The 22,028-nt window shown below is 53.5% G+C and overlaps 1 protein-coding gene across 1 annotated transcript; it reads right to left on the bottom strand.

Annotated features, from left to right (window-relative positions):
• Window positions 1–8,899: 8,899 nt before the first annotated feature.
• Window positions 8,900–12,019, bottom strand: LOC146767151 (olfactory receptor 14J1-like). Its single transcript, XM_085581120.1, has one exon. It carries the CDS (start codon window positions 12,017–12,019, stop codon window positions 11,087–11,089), a length of 933 nt encoding a protein of 310 aa, XP_085437246.1. The 3' UTR covers window positions 8,900–11,086.
• Between the last annotated feature and the right edge of the window lie 10,009 nt (window positions 12,020–22,028).

Here is a 22,028-nt window from a genome sequence, read left to right as displayed (position 1 = left end):
CTGGTGGCATCAAGCAATAATGGATGATCATGGAGATCTTTTCCCACCTGAATAATCTCCTTGTTTATCCCATCAGAACAGCTAGAATTGGGGTAAAAATAAAGAAATCAAGTAAAGAGATCTAAAGCTGAATCATTTTACTGGGATTTGAATGTGAATTTGAGGTTAAGGGGAGGATTTGGTTGTTCTGGGACCATCCAAGCCAAGGGACATGGCCATGCTCTTGTAGTTGTTCCAGCAGAATGGGTCCATCTGACCTCATCTGTTCTCCATGAATTCCGGCTGTCTGTCCTAGTCCCTGGCCTGGGTCTGCCCAGTCCAAGTGTTCCCCACAATATGCCCAAATTGCTGCTGAAGTGTCCTAGCTGACCCTTGCTGAGGATGTTCCTGTCCACCAACCTCTCCCACTCAGCTCCATGGAGGGCTGGGAGGGGTTTTAGGGACTCCTGGTTGGACTGAGAAAGGCTGTTGTGGCTCTTGGGGCCATTTGTGGTGCTGGGAGGGGGCTTGGGGGCCTGCTGGAGGTAACTGGGATATACTGGGAATGAGTGAGGTCATCCTGGGGGCAACTGGAACCATACTGGGGACTCTGGGGTGACTGGGATCGAGCATGCTGGGGGCAATTGGAATATACTGGAAGTGTCTGGCACCATACTGGAGGGGACAACACTGGGAACAGCTGGGACCATTTTGGGGGCAAGTGAGGGCAACTGTGAGTGACTGTGTCTGTAATGGGGGCCACTGAGGTCATACTGGCAGTGAGCGGGACTGTACTAGGGGTGACTAGGTGCAACTGGGAACATACTGGGTGGAACTGGAACAACACTGAGGGGGACTGGGATCATACTGGGAGTGACCAGGAACATTCTGAGGGCAGTTTGGACCATGGTCGGTGCAACTGGGATATCCTGGGAGCAACTGGTACTGCACTGAGGGTGGCTAGAAGTGGTTCTGGGCAACTGGAATTATGCTGGAAGCAACTGGGAGGAAGTGGGTGTGACTGGGAGCATGCTGGGATCAAGTGGGATATACTGAGAGAGACTGGGAATCACTGGGATCATACTGGGAGGGACTGGAACCACAGCAATGGCCTGGGCTGGGTGATGTGGGGCCTCAGGGAGCACAGGGAGCACTGTGACACTGCGGGGCCTGATGGAACCAAGGGGACATTGTGACACTCTGGGTCCAGCCTGGCCGTGGGGTGCTTTGGGAACCCCGGGGTGCCCAAGGCAGCAGAGCAGAGCCCCTGGCTCAGGGGCAGCAGCTCCCCAGGACAACCTGGGTGGGCAGGCGGCAGGGGATGCCCAGGGAGAAGAGGAAGACAAGGCCCAGTGCCCCAAGGGCGGCACCAGCTGAGGAACGGGGCAGGAGGGAGAGGCCACTGCTGGGATGGCGCTGGAACTGCCCAGCATCACAGGGCCTGTATGACATTACAGACTGGGCTGTGTGACATCACAGAGATGGCTATGTGACATCTGAGAGGCTGTGTGAGGTCACTGGGGAGGTCACTCTGCCCTAGCCCCCTCCCAGTTCCCCCAGAGAAGTCCAACGCTGCTCATGCACAGCGGGGTCCCCTGTCCCCCCAAGTCCCCCCGCCCCCGGTGCCGCTGCCTCCCCCAGAGAATGTTCCACAGGATCGACCCCAGAGCCTGACATGGGGACGGGGGCTGGAGCCATGGGGGTTGGGACAGGGGGACAGGGACCCCCCGGCAGCGTCCCCGTGTCCCCCAGGGCCAGAGCCTGGGCCAGGGCTCCTTCACCCTGTGACCAACGAGGGCTTGAGAGCGCTGAAAAAATCCCCAGCAAAAACCAGATTTAATATTAAAGTGACAGCAGCACAAAGTTCCTTGGCAAGATTCACTCTGCTCCTGACTGGGCACTTCAGGCACAGCAAGGAAACAAAGCAACAACAAAACCAAACAAAATCCAGGCAATCAAACCAGAAATGAATTGAGAACTGCCCCTGTGTGTGTGACACAAAAAAAATGAGGGCAAGGATAAAAGGAATATGGCCCAAAACCTTAACAGACCTAAAACCTAATAGGAATTACCTTGTACCTTTACCTTGATTTCTACATTAAACTTAACAATTTAGCAAAAGAACAGAGCTTAACAGTATTTAACCTAACTTATAATCTATAACTATGCAATTTAAAACAGGAATAACATTTAACAATATTTAATTTAACATATAACTTATATTAAACATATGAACTTAGCAAAAGAAAAACTCTTAGCAGCGTTCCACTTAGCTTAGACCTTGTGATTTAGCCTTACCTACAGGCCTGACTGGCTCTGCTATCCAAGGCAGTCAGACCCCTCAGGGAGCAGCATTTCTGCCACATTTCCCCAGCACAGGCACTCCTGTGTGCACACAGACACAGAGAGTCAGTGCGAGGCACCTGTGAGAAATTCCCCTGAGGGCAGGGAAATGCTCCTGGGGATGCTTTGGCATCTCCCCAGCAGGGAAGGGTTGAGCCTGGAGGAGTGGGGGGATCGCCCAGGCTCCCTCGTTGTTGGGGATCCCCAGTGCAGCAAACGGGAGAGTTCCCGGCTCGGAGAGGCCCCACTCAGAGGGAGTCGCTGGCCCAGGAGAGCTCCAAGGGCTCCTTTTGGAGCGCTGTTTGTAGGGCCCCAAGAGAGGGGCTGCAGTCCCAGCCATGTTTCACCCTGGCCGCACTTGGCATCAGCAGCTTTCTTTGGCAGGGTGAGAACAGGGATGTTGTGCCACTGAGGGAACACAAACAGTTCCCAGGGCTGCTCCTAAAGCAGCCAGGAGCTGGCTGGGCAGCAGCAGTGCTGGAGCAGAGCGTGTTTGTGCTGAGCTCCAGAGGAGCTGAGCCCAGGGGCTGCTGGCCAAGGCCGAGGCCAGCGAGCATTTCTCATCTGGCAGGGCGGCCTGAGAAGGGGAGGGGGGAATGCACCAGCACAGGAACCATGGAACCAAGGGACCATTGTGACGCTGTGGGGCCTGTGAGACCAAGGGACCATTGTGACACTGTGGGGCTCCATGGAACCAAGGGACCATTGTGACACTGTGGGGCCTCTGGGACCAAGGGACCTTTGTGACACTGTGGGGCTCCATGGAATGTCGGGATCATTGTGACACTGAGAGGCCCCATAAAACCAAGGGTCCACTGTGACACTGTGGGGCCTCATGGAACTGTGGAGACCATTATGACTCTTTGGGGTGTCATGGGACCAAGGGACCATTGTGACACGGCGAGACCCAGGGAGCCAAAGACCCATTGTGACATTGCAAGGCCTCATGGAATCATGGAGACACCATTAAGAGACTTCACAGCCTCATGGAACCAAGGGGCCATTGTGACACTGTGGGGCACCATGGAACCAAGGAGATCATTGTGACACTGAGGTGACTCATGGGATCATGGAGACCATTGTGACACTATGAGGCCCTACAGAATAAGCAAAGCATTGTGACACTGTGAGGCCTCATGGCACCAGTGAGAACATTGTGACTCTGGGGGTCCCCACAGAACCAAGAGGACCATTGTTACACTGTGGGGCCTCGTGAAACCAAGAGGCCTTTGTGGCACTGCAGGGCTGCAGGGAACCAAAGGTCCATTGTGACACTGCAGGGCCTCGTGTCATCAGTGTTCCATTGTGACACTGTGGAGCCAAAGGAGACCATTGTGACATTGCAAACCCCCAGGGTCCAAAGGTCCATCGTGACATTTTGGGCCTCATGGAATAGAGGAGTCACTTGACATTGTGGGGCCTGGGAACCACGGAGATCACTGGGACACTGTGGGGTCCCAAGGATCCAAGGGAACATGGAACAGGTCTGGCTGGTTTGACCTCCAGGGGCTGCCTGACAGCTTGGCACCTGCAGGGTCTCTTCTCACTGGGGCTTGGGGCTTTCCTTCCTATAGAAAACAACTGTCCTTCTCCTGCAGGTGTCAATGGCCATATTGGGATTTCACCACCAATGTTGACTGTTGTGACAGACTGGAGGAGATTGCTGGCTGGAAACATTTCAGTGTGGGGGAGGAAGGGGCAGGTCCAGCCTTGCCCTGCCCTGGAACCCCAGCACTGCCCTGCCCTGGAACCCCAATCCCCCCAGAGCCTCTATCCCAGCCCAGCAGTGTCTGCCAGTCCCTGGCACAGCACAGGCAATGCTCCACAGCCACCTCTGGAGCCCCAGCCCAGCTCCTGAGTGACCAAATGACCCCAAGTCCCACCTGGGGGAAGGGCCCAGGAGGACCAAGGGGTATTTAAGGCTGACCACAAGGCAAGCACACATCTTGACCCTACCTCCTCTTGGAAGTTCCAGCTGAACATTGCTGGAATCCAGTAGTTGGTAGCTCTGTGTGTGCTTCTCTAAGTATTATTTTTCTCTCTTTCTGTGTCTACTTCTTCTATTTCTGTACTCTTGCAAATTTTGATTATCTTAAAATTGAACAGGCTTAGAGTTTGTGAAGTTGAATGGGCCAAGTTAATGCCTTGAGAAGTTTTTTTTGTTGATTGAATGCCATATTAAAACATTTGCCAAAGTTTCTCTGATTTTTCTAAATTTCCCAGTAAAGGCTGTTTTGTTGTTTAGAGCTCCTGAGTATCTCTTGATAGTATTGCTCCAGTCCATCCAACTCAGAGGACAGAAATAATTGTCATTCCTTTTGAATGTCACCTTGAGAGAGTTTTTTAGTGGATGGGGGTCAGGGCTTGTGTGTCCTGCTTGGCACAGCCCAGGCAGGGCTTTCACAGCCCCATCCCACACTCCATTTCCCAGCTGGAGCCGCTGGTGCCTCTGAGTTCTGCTGCCCCAGCCCCAGGGACGCTCTCCTTGTCTGCCCATTCCTCCAGGGCCTCTGGGCAGGGATGGCCTCAGTGGGGGCTGCTGACATCCTCAGCAACTTGGAGGCTGCTGCTGAATTTTACTGCTCCAGAGGCTTCTTCAGCCTTCAGCTCTTCAGTTCAGGAATTCAGTGCTCCAGGGCTCATTAACATTCAGAACACCTTAACAAGCTAAGCCTCAAGGAATAATTTAAGTTTTGAAATTTTTTGTGGTTGATTAGACAAGTTTCAGAAGCCTATTCAAAGTGAATACATTATATTTAAAAAGACAGTGAAAAAATATTTTGTAGGTCCTGTTTAGTTGGGGTTTTTTTCTGTTAATTTATTGATATGTTCAATGTCCAGATGACACTGAATCAAACTTCGCATGCAGTTGGAATAGACATGAAAATCAAGGCCCTTCATAGCTCACAATCAATCATACTTTGTCCCTACCCCATACCCACCAATTCCCCCATCCAAGCCCTGGCACTCAGAGCAGCTGAGGAATGGAGTCACATCCAGGGGTGTCCCCAGGGCTCAGGACTGGGGCCAGGTCAGTGAAATCTCTTTATTGCTGATCTGGACAAGGCCATTGAGGGCACCCTCAGGCAGTTCCAGGTGAGCCCAGGCTGGGTGGGAGTGTGGCTGTGCTGGAGGGCAGGAAGCTCTGCAGAGGGATCTGGACAGGCTGGAGCCATGGGCCCAGGACAATGGGATGAGGTTCACCAAGGCCAAGGGCCGGGTCCTGCCCTGGGCTCACAACCACCCCAAATCCCTGGCCGTGCCCTGCCCCTGATCCCCACAGCCTGTCCTGTTTCCTTCATCCCTGCATTGCCAGGGACTTTCTGGGACAAGGGAGCTCTGCTCTGGGGATGGAGGGAACTCCCAGTGCCACCACTGGAGTGGGAACCACAACTCATCAGGCTTGTGTCCTTTGGGGGTCAGGAACTGGTCAGAGTCAGAGGCACAGAAAGTTTCTCTCCATGGCCAAAGGACCATAGTTGAACAGGACATAATTTAATAACAACTATGCTCTGCCATGAGCTATGTGCAATGTTCTAGCAGCATCTGATGAGTCCACCATCCACTAATGATTTCCATGCTAGAATGAATTTCAGACAAACGTGGTTCTGTGATAGATATAAACACAATTACATTCTTGTATCAGGATGCTCATCCTGAAGTGGGGGAAAAATAGCTCAAACAATTTCTGATTTGCAAAGCTGTCAGTGGTGGATGAAGAAGGGAGGTCAGGCTGCTTTTGGTGTTGAGGAAATGCTGAAACCCGCCTGACTCATTTCATCTCCTCCTGGCCTGGCTGATCTCCCCTCTTTCCCCTTCCACCCATTGGCTTCTGTCTCCCACCAGGCCCCCTGGTGAACAGCCTGGCTCTGTGTTCTCCATCCCCTCCTTGCTGGCACTGCCAGGCTGGGATGAGGAGCCCCTCAGCCTTCCCTGCTCAGGCTGGACAAGCCCAGCTCCCTCAGGCTCTGCTCACAGCCCAAGGGCTCCAGCCCCACCTTGGAGGCCCTTCCCTAAGCCTGCTCCAGCTGCCAGACATCTTTCCGGCCCTGGGGAACCCAACCCAGGCCACAGGGACCTGGATAATCCATGTCCTTGATGTCCTGGTCACACAGCCCTGGCCCCTTGTCCCCATGTCAGGCTCTGGGGTGGATCCTGTGGAACATCCTTTGGTGGAGGCTGTGGCTCCAGGTGGACCAGGGGGATACCGGGGGACAGGGATCCTGCTGGGCATGAACAGCATTGGACTTGTTGGGAGAAACTGTGAGGGGGATCTGGGGCTGAGTGACCAACCCGGTGACCTCACAGAGCCCACCTGGGATGTCACACAGCCCCTCTGGGATGTCACAGAGCCCCTCTAGGATGTCACACAGCCTCTCTGAGATATCACAGCCCATTCTGTAATGTCACACAGCTTGTCTCTGATGTCACAGCCAACTCTGTGATGTCACAGTCTGCTCTGCAATTTCAGAGCTCTGTCCTGTGATCTCTAAGCCTGCTCTGGGATGTCACAGAGCCGGCCTATGATGTCATAACTTCTTGATGACATCACATTAACCACTCATGTGATGTCATAGCCCACTCTTTGACCTCATGTAACCAGATGATAAATTGTCTCCACCAGGTGAGCTGACACCTGGAGCTTGTTCTCCAAAACCCCAGGTCTATGGAGACCCCACAATGCCCACTGTGGGACAAGGGGAACTGGAAGTTCACCAGCCTCTGTGTCCTGCCAGCTCAGCCAGGCCCACAGGAACATTGGGGCCCCCGACCACCAAAAACCACCAGAGAGACCCCCAGGACAGAAGAACACATGGGTAAAGGGGAGGGAAAATATGTTAATGATTTTGGGGAAATGATTATCACATGTGTGTTTAGTCCAGCACAATACATGAATATGTGTGCAAAATACAGAATATGAACAGAAACTTTCCTGTACTCAGCATGCTCGGCTTTGGGAGGAGCTATCCCCCGTGCATCCCCCTGAATAAAGAATGCTGCTTATAATGCTGCACTGGTGTTAAGCAGTTTTCTGTTTTACCGAATTTTTGGTAACACTCCACTCCCAAGGATAGCTTTGTCTCCTGCTGTTCAGAAACAGAGAAGGGCTGGTGGCAGATGTGGGGGTCAGAGGCTGCCTGGGGCACAGTGACCAGGAAATAATCAAGTTTTCAATGATCTGTGAAAGAAGGAGGGGCAGCAACAAAACCTCCACACTGGAAAGAGGAAGGGCAGACTTTGGCCTATTTAGGATGCAAGTTTGGGGAGTACAAAATTAGGTTCTGATTTTTTTTAAAGGAAAGAGCCCTTAAAAACAAAGGGGTTCAGGAACGATGGACACATTTTGAGAAAGCAATCTTAAGGAGGACGGAGCAGCCTGTCCCAGTGTGGCAAAAGATGAGATGGTGAGGAAAGTCACTGTCCTGATTGCCCATGGAGCTTTTGTGGGAACTCAGGGGAAAGCAGAGAGAGCATTAACTTTGGACAGAAGGTCAGGCAACTTAGCAAGTGTTTAAGGAGGTTGTTACATCATGCAGAAATAGAAAAGGAAAGAGGTGAAATTTCAATTAAAGATTAACCTGGCCACTTCTGTGAAAAATAATAACAAACGTGTCTATGATTAATAGCAAAACGTGATATAAGGAGAACCTCTACTCTTTATTGGATGCAGTGGAAAATAGAGTAACTAAAGATAAGGGAAAGGCTGAGGTACTTAACACCTTGTTTGACTCAATTTTCAATATATGGAGAGATTGTCCTCAGGACAAGAGTTCTCCTGAGCTGGTAGATGGGCACAGGGAGCAGAACAGGCCCCTGTAATCCAGGAGGAAGCAGCTGCTGACCTGCTGAACCACTCAGATGCTCACAGATGTATGGGATCAGATGGGATCCATCCTAGGGGGATGAGGGAGCTGGTGGATGAGCTCCCCAAGCTGCTCCCCATCATTTACCATCAGTCCTGGCTCACCAGGGAGGTCTCAGAGCACTGGAGGAGCCAGTGTGAGCCCATCCCAAGGAAGGGCTGGAAGGAGGATCTGGGGAGCTCCAGGCCTGTCAGCCTGACCTCGGTGCCCGGCAAGGTTATGGAACAGATCACCTTGAGAGTCACCACAGGGCACCCACAGGATGGCCAAGGGGTCAGAGCCAGCCAGCATGGATTTAAGAGGGGCAGGTCCTGCCTGAGCAACCTGATCTCCTTTTATAACCAAGTGACCCACCTGTGGGTGTGGGAAAGGCTGTGGATGTGTCCATCTGGACTTCAGCAGAGCCTTGGACACTGTCTGTGACAGCATTGCCTGGAAAAGCTGCAGCCCATGGCTTGGGCAGGTTCCCTCCTGGCTGGGAGATGGAAGAGCTGGCTGGAGGCTGGGCCCAGAGAGGGGTGGGGATGGTGCTGCACCCAGCTGGTGTCCAGTCCCTGGTGCTGTCCCCAGGGATCTGTGTTGGGCCCAGCCCTGTTTAACATCTTCACCGATGATCTGGGGGAGGGGATCGAGCCCACCATCCCCAGATTTGCAGGTGACACCAAGCTGGGTGTGAGTGTGGATCTGCTGGAGGGCAGGACAAGAAGACACAGCCTCCAGCTGCACCAGGGGAGGTTTAGGCTGGACAAGAGGAAGAAGTTCTTCACAGAAAGGGTGAGTGGACATTGGAATGGGCAGGCCAGGGGGGAGGTGGCAGAGTCACTGTCCCTCTCCAGTGGCACTCAGTGGTATGGTCTGAGTGACAAGGCGGTATTAGGACATTGCCTGGACTTGATGATCCCAAAGGTATTTTCCAGCCTGTTTGATTCTGTCATTCTATGATAATTGGGACACTCTGGGGCCATTGTGACAGTGCAGGGCCTCGTGGATCTAAGAGGACCATGGTGACACTGTGCAGCCCCATAGAACCAGGGCTCCATTGTGGTGCTCAGGGGCCAAATGGAACCAGGGAGTCCCCGTGACACTGGGTCCTGGTGGAACCACAGAGGCCATGGTGACACTGCGGGGCCTCGTGTGACCGAGGGGTTTCACCACTGTGACACTGCCAAACCAAGGAGAGCATTGGGAGAGTCCAGGGCCCAGGGGAACCAAGGGGCTGTTCTGACACTGCGGGGCCTCCTGGAACCAAGGGGACATTGTGACACTGCAGGACCTTGTGTAACCAAGGGTCCACTGTGACACTCTGGGGCCTCAGGGAATCTGGAAGGCCGTTGTGACACTGTGTGGGCTCGTGGAAACAAGGAGTCCATTGTGACACTGAGGGGACTTGTGGAAGCACAGAGAGCATTGTGACAGTGTGGGACCTCATGTGATCATGGGGCCTTTGTGACACCCTCGGTGCGGTGGTGTATCTTTAATTTGATATTTGTTTAATATCTGTTTCCCCCCGCCCATCCCTAATCTCCTCCTCTCCCCAGTGTCAGTCTTCCCTAGCTCTCCCCTAACCCCCTCATCTCCAAGTTGCCAATCCTCCCTTTCCCTGCCCCTTTCCCTGGAACCTTCCCTGTCATTCATCCTAGCCCCCTCCTCAGCTTCCAGAGCATTCCCTGTCTATTTAGTGAGACTCAACACTCTATTGATCCATTTGTACTATTCCACTCCCTTGCTTCCTCTGCTAAGATTGTGATGGGTTAATTCTGCCCTAAACTCCTCCCCTACTATTCCCTTATTGGTTACTGTTCCTACACCCGTCCTCCTGAATTCTTGTATAAAACCTTTGCCCCCCTCTCAAGGGGGTCTTGGGGCTCGCTGAATAAAACCATCCTGTTCACCCCCAAGTCCCGTGTCGCCTTCGTCTGTCCCCGCGCGCCACGAACTGAGACTGCAGAGCTTGCAGGGGGAAGCGGCCGCCCGTTCTCTTCCCTCACCGCCCAGCCCGGCACGGCTCGGAGTGCCGCGGCGAGAGGAGCGCATGCCGCGCCACAACACCTCGGGCCCCATGGAACCAAGGAGCCACCGTGAAACTGCAGCACCAAGGAGAACATTGGGACAGTGTGAAGCCCCATGGAACCAAGGAGTCCATTGTCACATTTTGGGGCCCATGGAACCAAGGAGACCAGTGTGACAGTGCAGGGCCCGGTGTAACCAAGGGGACATTGTGACACTGAGGGGCCTCATGCAACCAAAGATGACACCAAGCTGGATTTGAGTGTTGATCTGCTGGAGGGTAGGAGGGCTCTGCACATGGCCCTGCACAGGCTGGATCCAGGGCCCAAATCCAACAAGGTGAGGTTTAACAAGTCCAAGTGATGGGTCCTGCACTTTGGCCACAACAACCCCTGCAGCGCTACAGGCTGGGGACAGAGGGGCTGGACAGCAGCCAGGCAGAAAGGGACCTGCAGGGACTGATGGACAGGAGGCTGGACATGAGCCAGCAGTGTGCCCAGGGGCCAAGAAGGCCAATGGCTCCTGGCCTGGATCAGGAATGGTGTGGCCAGCAGGAGCAGAGCTGCTGTGCCAGCACTGATCTGCCCCAGCTCTGCACACAGATATTTCTGCTGCAGCTCCAGAGAAGGCAACAAAAGGGCATCTCTGCAGAAAACTGTGCTGGGAGATCCTTTAGTATCTTGAAACCCACCAAGAGCGCAACCCCTCATTGAAACAGTCTGTGGCCACAGGGAAGAGTGAGAGAAACAAAATGAGAAATGGCTCAAAAAATTTCATTTATTGTGGACAAGATGAAAAAACTAAAACAAAGAATAAGAATCTGCAAAATGAAGCCAACAAGAAATATCAAAACAACTTTTATTACACGTGCTTTGAAAAAAATGTCCAGCAGTTTAATGTTTCTGAAATGGCAAAGTCATCAGTCTCCACACTGCAGCCTTGAGCTCCTGGTTCCTAAAGCTATAGATGAGGGGGTTCAGGGTTGGAGGCACCACCGAGTACAGAACTGAAAGGGCCAGATCCAGGGACGGGGAGGACATGGAGGGAGGCTTCAGGTAGGCAAACATTACAGTGCTGATAAACAGGGAGAGCACAGCCAGGTGAGGGAGGCAGGTGGAAAAGGCTTTGTGCCGTCCCTGCTCAGAGGGGATCCTCAGCACAGCCCTGAAGATCTGCACATAGGAGAAAACAATGAACACAAAACATCCGACTCCTAAAGACATACTAACAGCAAGAAGCCCAAGTTCCCTGAGTTTAGAATATGAGCAGGAGAGCTTGAGGATCTGTGGGATTTCACAGAAGAACTGGCCCAGGGAATTGCCATGGCACAGGGACAGGGAAAATGTATTGGCTGTGTGCAGCAGTGAATAGAGAAAGGCACTGGCCCAGGCAGCTGCTGCCATGTGGGCACAAGCTCTGCTGCCCAGGAGGGTCCCGTTATGCAGGGGTTTGCAGATGGACACGTAGCGGTCGTAGCACATGATGGTCAGGAGAGAAAACTCTGTGGTAGTGCAAAACACAAAAAAAAAGAGCTGGGCAGCACATCCTGTGTAGGAGATGGTGCTGGTGTCCCAGAGGGAATTGTGCATGGCTTTGGGGACAGTGGTGCAGATGGAGCCCAGGTCACTGAGGGCCAGGTTGAGCAGGAAGAAGAACATGGGCGTGTGCAGGTGGTGGCCGCAGGCTACGGCGCTGATGATGAGGCCGTTGCCCAGGAGGGCAGCCAGGGAGATGCCCAGGAAGAGGCAGAAGTGCAGGAGCTGCAGCTGCCGCGTGTCTGCCAGTGCCAGCAGGAGGAAGTGGCTGATGGAGCTGCTGTTGGACATTTGCTGTGGCTGCACATGGGTACCTGTTCATGGAGAAAGGACAGTGAAGAGTTAGAGGAGATGCCTGTAATTAAAGTTAACGCCATTTCCCATACACCCTCCTCTGTAACACAGATGTATACACTTCTGTATTTGAGAGTTTTGTGGTTTTCTTTTTATGCTGCCTCCATGTTTCTCCTGGTATTCCTGGATATCAGAAACCCTCAGCATATCTCCATCTCATTGATGAATACAGTGAGTTTTCTGAGGAAAGATAATGAGTGGAGACTGAGAGGATAAGATTATTCATTCTGTTTGGAGCTTCTCTTGGCTTTCATTTTTCTCACATGAAGGATGGTCACACTCCCATGTTTCTCTTACAAAACCTCAGGTACAGGTAAGAGCAGATGGATCCACCCCAGCACCGCTCCACATTTGTAGCCAAGGACTGACCTTGCTCATTTCACCAACCCAGCAGCATTTTCAGTGTCACAACACCTCTACCTTTCCCCATAAATCTCATAAATCAGAGATTCTCTAGGACAGCTTTGCACTCTGCATTGAAGCTCCCAGCTTGGACTGAAATCTCAGGGACACTTCCAAGTGTCCCTCTGATGGCACTGGATGAAGGGAGGTGCAGCTCCTTCCCTGGCTGCACTGCCAGCATTGCCCAGAGCCGGGCACTGGGGACAGCTGTGTCACCCTGAGCCAGCTGTGCCCCCTGCCAGAGCCCCCAGTGCCGGGCAGCTGCTCCCAGCCCTGTGCTCTGCAGAGGGAACTGGGCCCGGGGCTGCAGAGCTGCCCCACGGCTCTGCTGCAGCTCTGCCTGCACAGGAGGGGCTGCACGCCTTGGAGCCCCAGCCCTGAGGGCAGAGGCTTGGCTGGGGCACAGGAGGGAGGGGGCTTGTGCAGAGGGAGGGGCTGCACTGGAGGGGATCCTCTGGACATCTCTAAACTCGCCCTGCCACAGCATTTCTGGGATTTGTTTTCTCTCCTTCCCTGATCTTCTCTCTGCTTCCGGGAGATTTTCCTCCTGCAGCTGTTTCCCTGTGCCTGATCTCTCCCTACCAGCATTCCCACACCCCAAATCTCTGTGCACTCTCCTTGGCCTGACAGAACCCTGCCTGTTTGCAGGGCACAGGCTGGGGCAGGTTCTGTTTGCAGCTTGGAGAAAGGACAGCGCAGACTGAGCCTGATGGCTCCAGCAAAGGTGATGCTGCTGCTGTCCATGGGCAGAGTGGCTGAAAGCACAATAGGGATCTCCTGTGAACCTACTGATCACTAAAAGTAACAGTTCAGACGTCTCATGCACTTGTCAATATTCATAATCAACCTTTAATATTTACCCTTCTTTCCCTGCCACTCTTCAATAGTAGACAGCTGACTACAAATTCTTAGGAAATTTCCACATTTTTATCAAAATCCTTGTCTTGGAAATATTATATGACTAATCAGAAGCCCTCAGTATGTCAGAGCTTCATGAGCATTTCACCTCCCCTGCACCAGAAATACTCTGTACTCACAGGATCTGTGGGCATTGGCATGTTCCAGCTTTAGGAGATCACTCCAGGAGCTGCAGCTGCATTGTCCTGCAGCCAGAGGTTCCTGTGCCAAGGGCTGGCAGTGATTCTGCCCCAGGCACTTCTCAGCCCCTTCCCAGCCCTGACTGATTGAAGCTCTCTGTGCCTCTGTGCTGTGCCCGGGCTGGCTGCAGGCAGTGCCCCAGCCCTGCTGGGCTGGAAGAAGAGCTGCTCAGCAAGAGAAATGTGCTTTTGAAGCTCTGCTTGGTTACCAGGATCACCCTCTGTGCCAGGAGCCCGGCCCAGCTCAGCTGCACAGACACAGCACAAGGACTTTAATGACCCTCTCAGGGGCTGCTGTTGTTTTCATTAGTCTCATTCCCAGAGAGTGTGCTCAAAAAACTTCTCAAGAACTCAAAGTGTGATTGAAACACTGAAGTTTCTTGGACTTTTAATGGGTCCCACTGAGGGAAACAACTGAGAAAGTGTCCCCAAGTAGAGCATAATGCTGGAGCAGAGATGACAGCAAGGGACAAACAAGGGGAAGGTGGCTCTGGTGCTGAGCAAACCTGGATGTGTTTCAGGAATGCAAAGGGCCCAGGCCTGAGCCCCAGCCCCTGGCAAGGCAGATCCTGTCCCTCCCTCATTGCTCAGGGCTCTTCCCGGGATGGGCACTGGCACGTGGGGATGTGCAGTGCCAAGGGCAGGACCATGGGGCGGCCCCTGCCAGGCTGCTGAGCAGGGACAAGGAGGCACTGAGGCCCCAGGGCTGCAAGGGTCACTTGTCCCCTGGTGGCCTCAGGCCCAGGGCCAGCAGCCATGGCCAAAGGGCTGCACAGGTTGGCTCTGTCAGGGCCTTGCAGCTGCTGCACATCCCTGAGCCCTCTGCAGCCCAGGCTGTCCCACGGTGTCCCTGCCCTGCGCCTCTGTCCCTGCAGGCTGTCGTCACCCCCGGCTGCCCCACCTCGCTGGCCCTTCCTTTGCTGGCAGCTCTGCCTCCTGCTGCCCCTGCCTGGCCACACAAAGCCTTGGGCTGCTCCAGGCTCCTGCTGGGGACGTGTTGCACCACAGCCCTGCCCTGGGAGGGAAATTCCTCTCCTCTTGTGTCCAGTCTGGACTTCCCCAGCTGCCCTTGGCATTAATTCTTTCTTTTTCTGGCTGCTGTCTTCTATGTCAGAAGGCTCCGCCATCTCTGAAATCACCCTTCAGTCCCTCCCAGGGCTCTCCTCTGCTCTCCTCAGTCTCCACCCCACTGAGCACAGAGATCCTGTGTCCATATAGAGTTGTCAAGTGCCCAAGGCCATGAGCACCCAGACAAGAGGGAGAGTTCTTTTCCACAGGAAGGAAACCACAGAGCCCCAGGGCTTTGAAGGCAGATGAGAAGCTGCCACCAGAAGCCAAGACAAGTCTGACCTGTCTGTACCTGCAGCTTCTGTCTGCAAGCAGCCTTTGGATAGATGGGGAGTTTCGGGGGTGGAATTCCATTTCAGCTGTGGGTTCCTGGGCTTGAATGACAGCTCTCATGGGAAGGAAAGGGTGGAGTCCCAGTGTTTCAAAGGCTGATTAGAGGCAGCCCAAGGAGGGCAAGGCAGCCAGACCTGCCAGCCAGATCAGGGAAGAATCCTAGGGCAGACAGAATTTGGGAGGCCAAACCCCACTTTTGTTTATGGACATCTGGATGAGAAGGACAGTCCTGGCAGGTTTTGTCTGGGAGCAATCCTTGCATATAAGGAATTTTGGAGGCAGATTCTCAATCTTGGCCATGGGTGCCAGGATGTAAATGATGGTTTTTTTTACATGGCAAGGAAAGCACAGTCCCCAGTATTTTGAAGGCAGATGAGAGGTGGCTCCCAAGAGGTCATGGTCAGCCAGAGATGTGAGCCCTGGCAAGTTTCATATGGGAATAATCCTTGGATATAATCAAATTTGGAGGAGTCATCCCAATTTTGGCCATGAACCCCTGGAGAGAAGGACAATTCTTTCCCACAGGAAGGAAAGCATGGAACTCCAGGGTTTCAGGAGCTGATGAGAAACAACCCTCAACATGCAAAGGTCACCTGGACCAGTCAGGTGGCCCCCAGGAGGCTCAGCCAGCCAGACCTGTTCCATGCTCTTGTATTCTTGGTGCCCTGCAGCATCACAATTGCTCCTTGGTTCCTTGAGGCCCTGTAGGATCACAACAGAGCTTTGTAGATCTTTGTTCCCATGAGGCCCAGTGATATCACAATGGTGTCCTTGGCTCCACAGTGGCACAATGGCCCCTTGCTTCCATGAGGCCTTGCAGTGTCAAAATGGTTTCCTTGTTTCCATGGGGCAATGCCCATTGGTTCCATGAGGTCACGGAGTCTCAAAATGGTCCCTTGGTTCTGTTGGGTTCCCCAGGATCACAATGGCCCCTTGGTTCCACCAGGCCTGGATGTGTTACAGTGGCCCCTTGCTTCCATGGGGACCCGCAATGTCACAATGTCCGCTTGATCCATGAGACCTGGCAGTGTCACAGTGGTTGCCTTGGTTCTGTGAGGCCCTGTGGTGTCACAATGGCCCCTGGGTTCCATGGGGACTCGGAGTGTCAGAATGGTCTCATTGGTTCCATGGAGCCCCACAGTGTCACAATGGTCTCTTTTGGTTCCGCAGTGTCACACTGGCACCTTGGTTCCCTGAAGCCCTGCAGTACGGAATGGATCCTTGGTTCCATTGGGCTCCTCACTGTTACACGAGTCCTCAGTGCCACGGAGCCCTGCAGTGTCACAGAGCTCTCCTGGGTTCCATGGTGCCACACAGGGTCACCATGGCCCCTCAGTTCTACAAGGCCCCACAGTGTCACAAGGGCCCCTTGCTCCCATGAGGCTGGGCCATGTCACAATGGTCTCATTGGTTCCAGGGACCCTGCCAATGGTCTCATTGGTTCTGCAGTGGCCCTTGAAGTGTCACCATAGTCTCAGCAGGTTCCCCCACTGGTTCACAATGGCCTCCTTGGTACCATGATGTCCTGTGGTGTAACAATGATGTCATTGGTTCCACAGTCAGAATGGCCCCGTGGTCTCATGGACACCCACAGCCACTTATGGAGTCCCACAGTGTAACTGTGATCCCCTTGATTCCATGAGGCCATGCCATGCTACAATGACCCCTTGGTTATACAAGGCCCTGCAGTGTCACAATGGCCCTTGGCTCCAGTGGGTCCGGAAGTGTCATAATGGTCTCCATGGTTCCATGAAGCCCCACAGTGTAGCAATGGACTTTTGGTTCCACAAGCTTTCGTACTGCCAACAGCAGTCTCCTTTGTTCCAGTGTCACAAGGGACCCTTGCTTCTGTGAGGTTCAGTAGCGTAACATGGGCACCCTGATTCCATGAGGTTGTGTAGTGTCACAATGATCTCCTTGGTTCTGCAGTGTCACAATGGACCCTTGGTTCCATGAGGTGCCTGGCCCCTCACAGCCCCTCACGGCCCCTCACAGCCCCTCACAGCCCCTCATGGCCCCTCACAGCCCCAGCCGTGAGGCTCCTCCCAAAGGAGAAGGGGTCGGGCCCTGCTGTTCTCCTTTAATTTCAGTCCCTTCCCAGTGCCGAGCAAAGAAAGGCTGGAATGGAGCCTTTCCCAGCCTTTCGCTCTGGGCTGGCTGCGGGCTGAAGCTCTGTGCCGGCGCTGGCCGAGCACCAGCAGCCCTGCAGCCCCGGCCTTTGCTGTGCCGTGTCCGTCCCTGTCCCGACCCCGCCCGGCTCTGGCAGCAGCAGCAGCCGCAGCGCAGCGGGCGCCGGCCCGGCCCGGCCGGGGCTCCCGGGCAGGAGCAGCAGCAGCGCCGGCCCCTTCCCGCCTGCTCCTGCCTCGGCTGCCGAGGGCTTTTCCAGATGGACTCTGGAGCAGAGCAACAGGCACCCGCACACAGCCCTGGCTCCCCAGGGCCCGCCTGTGCTGCCCCGAGCCAGCCCTCAGGGGAAGGAAGGATCGGGTTCCAGCGCTGTTTTCAGCGCTGTTTTACTCACCCTGAGCTGACAGCAGGAGGCTGCTGCTGCCTTCGCCTTGGGAATTGCAGATGCTCTTGGCCCTCTTGTGCTTGCCACTTGACTTTTATCCATAAAACTGTAAGTGCCTCTTTCTGTTGGTGCTACCCACAGTGCTTTCATGACAGCAAAGTCAGTATTTTTGTTGCAGGCATAAAGATCAGCAGATACTGGAATGCCCACCAGTTCCTGAGCACTAAGGTGAGGGGAATGAAAGGCTACAAAGGCCACATTTGCAATGCTCAAACACAGCCCTGTTGCTGGTGCTGATTAAATAGAACCAACTGACAGAGACCATCACAGAAATTGCATCTGAAGTGTGCAATTAAATTTAAAAATCCACCAGGAAAGACGGAAACCAGAACTTCTTGACTCACTTCATTGATTCTTCCCAGCAGCAGGAAATGTCAATGCCCAGAGGTGTTTTCCCTGCTGGGGAGCACAGTGAGAGCCCAGCCTGTGCCCAGTCCCAGCGGGAGCCTGAGCCCAGCCCAGGGAGCTCAGCGCACGCGGGGCCAGGCCCAGAGCCCCGGGCACGGCCGCCCATTGCGGGGCAGCGGCGCAGACGGAATGTCCTGCGGCCCAAACCTCCTGCTCCTGCCACACAGCGCCAGCCTTCTCCCCTCCTCCTCCTCTCCCAGCACGGCACAAATTCCAGCTCAGAGGAGGCTTCCCCAGAGAGGGCTCCGGCTCCTGCTCCAGTCTGAGCGTCCCTGCAGAGGAACTGGGCATCTTTCAGGCACTTCCACAAGCTCAGGCTTCTCATTTCATGGTGAATCTGGGATGGAAATGTGCTTGTTAATAAAGCCAAAAGCCATGGGAATGGACTAGTAATTATTAGAAGAAAAACACCTTTCTTCCAGGGAAGGTTCACCAAGTCATTGCCTGCATTTCTCCTTTTCAGATTCTTTCAGTCGGCTACTCTGAGAGGTCCAGCTTGTTCTAGTGCTTGTCAGGAACTGATTGTACTCTTGATTTATGCATCAATGCACCAGATGTGGAATCATCTACACTGAAACTCCCTCTATCAGAGCATTTTCACATTCCAGATCATTTTCAAGATGTCCACTGACAGGCTGGAATTATTATTATTACACAAGTCTCCACTTTGGGCTGTACGCTCTGGAGATTATTTCTCTGAATTCAGCCAGGTTTGTAATTCCTAACAATTCATGGTAACACCTCCTGTTTTCTTAGCCTTGAACAGTAACAATGAAAACCTTACCCCCAGCACAACTCCCCAGTCCACCAGTTAAAGAAAGGACAAGCTGTCAACTTCTCCAAACCTTTGTCCTGCTCTGCTGCAAGAATCCTGCAGCACACAGGGTGTGGAAAGCCAAGAGAAGCTGTAGTTGGTGGCACATCCTGTGACAGGAGCTCGACCTCATTTTCCAGGAAGGGTTCTTGAGAAGAGCAAAGAGGACTGTGGAGAAGATTCCTGAAAAACTAAAACAGCTTTCCAGAAGTGAAATGAAAATGAAAAGAAACAATCTGAAATGTTTTTCCCTATTTATTTCTATGCTCCCCTTTTCCATCTTGTTCTCCATCTCATAAATTCCAAATGCGTGTCACCTCTAAGACTGGTGACTTAGCAAGTTTTAGACACTCTAACATACCATGAGCTACACACAGTTTGCCTTCCCCTGTGCCTGCTGGAAAGCAGTGCTGGAGCCATAAGAGCAGTGCTTGGGTCGGGCACGAATCCTGCAGCCAGGGAATGTGCCCCGCCGGTGTGTGACCCTCAGCAGGACAATGCACAGCAGCTTTGCTGTGCCGGGTCTCCATGGAGCCATCCCAGGAGCAGCTGCTGAGCTCAGAAGCCATCACAGCCAACACCCAGCTCCAAAGGCCCTTGGCAGGGTGGGCTCCTGGCCTGGCTCTGTGTGCCAGGAGCCGGCAGCGCTGAGTGCAGGGAGCCCAGGGAGGGCACAGAAACGCTGGGTGAGAAATGCTGGGGCACAGCGAGATGGGCGAGTGCAGCCGGCCAGGGCAGAGGAGCAGCGCGCACAGGGGGCACAGCCTGCAGGAGAGATGGGCAGGGATGGGCAGGGCTGGGCAGGGACAGAGGCACCCAGGCCTTTGTCCCTAGGCTCAGGCAGCACCTCTGGAAGCCCCACAGAAGGAACTTTCTTGGTGGGGCTACACTTTGGTTCTCCCTTGCCCCTCCCTAAGGAGGATGGCAGGGGTTGCAGGTTTATGGCATTTGTCCTTGCTGCCCCTCACATCCCCCTGCCACACAAACAGCCCCGAGCCACCCGTGAGGGACAGGCCCTGCTGTGCCAGGCTGGGCTCAGGGCTTGGCCTTTCTGCTTCCCCCAGCCAGCCCAGGCCTTGCTCAGCATTGCAGTTCCCTGCTCTGAGCCTTGGGCTCCCTGCAATCCTGGCCTCAAGGATCTGCTCTCTCCAGTCCCTGGTAGCCTTTGGCAGTCCCTGTCTTCAGTGGGGCCCAGTGATGCTCCAAGGGACTTGGAGTTTTGCTTATGACTCCTTGAGCAGCTTCTTCAGCCTTCTCTCATTGACTGAGGATCCTGGGCTCAGCCCCAAATCCACCATAGGGATCATTAAAATACAGAAAGCCCTCAGGGGAGATTTGTCTTCATTCAATGGTCTGCAAATCCCCAGGGCTTGTGCAGCTGATTGGAGCCAGTTTGGAGTTCTTGTAAGGAGGAAGATTTCCAAGTGCACCTCCTGAATTTTTTTCTTTTATAAAGGCAATATTTTTTTGTTTTCCAGTTCAGAGAAGAGCTTATAGAAGCATTCCCCAGGTGATCTTGATGCTGAAGTTCTCCTTAGGAGGTCTGGGCTTGCAGAAGAATGAGCCCCTTGAGGACTGACCCTGTTTGAACAAGCTGCTCCTCACCCCCAGCCTCACCATGTCTGGGATCGCCCACCTGGCACTGACATCCCTGTGCCCTGCAGCAGAACCTTGTCCCTGAGCTCTGCAGCTCCATGTCCCAGCCCATTGCACCGTGTCCCACCTGCTCTCCTCAGGGCTCTGCCTGCACACAGGCCCAGGAGAAGTTTTTCTCTGGGGAAGGAAAGAATGGAAAAGCCTGAGCAGGTTTCCTAAACAACAAACCCCACTCAGGAACCACCTGCTCAGTACAGGCTGCCTGGAATGGTGTCACCTTTCTACAAGAGACAGTGTGACCAGAAATGATCTCTGGAAGCATTCTCTGAGTCTCCTAGCTGAATTGTCTGTTCCTGACCTTTCCCTGAATATCTGATGCAGATGGAAGCTGCTGGTGCCATCCTCACCTTTAACCTCTCTTTGGAATGCAAACAGATTTTCCCAGATATGTTAAGCACTATTTGCTCAATGTTTCTATAAATCTTTTCTGTCACCGATGGAATGAAAGGGCCATTTTGGCACTGAGTGGGTGTCATGGAAGCAAGGAGTCAATTGTGACCCTGGGGTCCCATGGAACCAAGGGGCCATGGTGACACAGCAGGGCCATGTGGATCCAGCGGTACATTGTGACACTGTGGATCCAAGGAGACCACAGGGACACCCCCAGAATCTCATGGAACCAAGGAGTCCATGGTGACCCAGCGGGGCTGCATGGAGCCAATGGCCCATGGTGACACTGCCCATCCAAGGAGGCCATTTGGACACTGTGGAAGCTCATGGAGCGAGGTGGCCATTGTGGCACTGAAGAACTTCATGACACCAAATATCAATAGGGACACAACAGGGCATCATGGAACCCAGGAACCGCTGTTGGCAGTGCAGAAACTCCTGGAACCAGGGGTTGTTGTGACACTGCAGAACCAACACAGCTGCTGCACCTTGTCCCCTGCCCTGCACAGCTCCTTGGGAGGCACGGCAGGAGCAGCACCCTGGGAGCCTCGGGAATGCCCCTCTGGGATCCATGGCACACCCTCCCAGGGGCTGGAATTCCAGTTCCCAGCCAGGAAAAGATGTTCCTGCCCTTGAAGGCAAAGCTCATATGGAAGAGCCAAAAGCCAAGTGGAGCAAGATCTTAAAGTGACATTTCACTGCCAGCCATCATAACTTCACCCATGGTTGTTGTAGCTTGTGGATTGGGAATTAAATCATGGCAGGGCCATTGGTGGGGGCTGCCCTGGGTCAAGGGAGGCAATGAGAGAGAAACAGAGCAGGCAATGGAAGGCAGGAGAGAAAGGAGGTGTTTTGGTTTGGAAACACAGGTGTCTGCTAAGAAAGGCATGGGCCTCCCCTGAAATGGAAAAATGAAGACTCTTTCTTTAAGAATTGTTATAAATTTGAAATTAAGGGCGGCTGTCAGGTAAAAATATGGAAGCAGGAATAACAGTTTTTTACTAGGGAAAAAAAATAAAAGAAACAATGAAGTGAACTAAAACAACACTGACAGGGTCAGAATACAACCTGACACTCTGTTGGACAGGGTGTTGGCTGCAGTCCAATTGGAATTGTAGCTGCAGCCCTCCAGGAGTGTCAGGTGTGGTTCTGTTGGAGAAGTGATCCTGTAGAAAAGGGAGTCTTCTTCTGAAGAGGCAGTGGAAG

The sequence above is a fragment of the Lonchura striata genome, chromosome 5, assembly GCF_050655825.1.
Source record: "Lonchura striata isolate lonStrDom1 chromosome 5, ASM5065582v1, whole genome shotgun sequence".
Classification (NCBI taxonomy): Eukaryota; Metazoa; Chordata; class Aves; order Passeriformes; family Estrildidae; genus Lonchura; species Lonchura striata.
This window is presented reverse-complemented; position numbering and strand designations above follow the sequence as displayed.

What these genes read in the sequence shown, in the direction of transcription:
- LOC146767151 (XM_085581120.1), bottom strand. Translation starts at nt 12,019, where the DNA reads ATGTCCAACAGCAGCTCCATCAGCCACTTCCTCCTGCTGGCACTGGCA.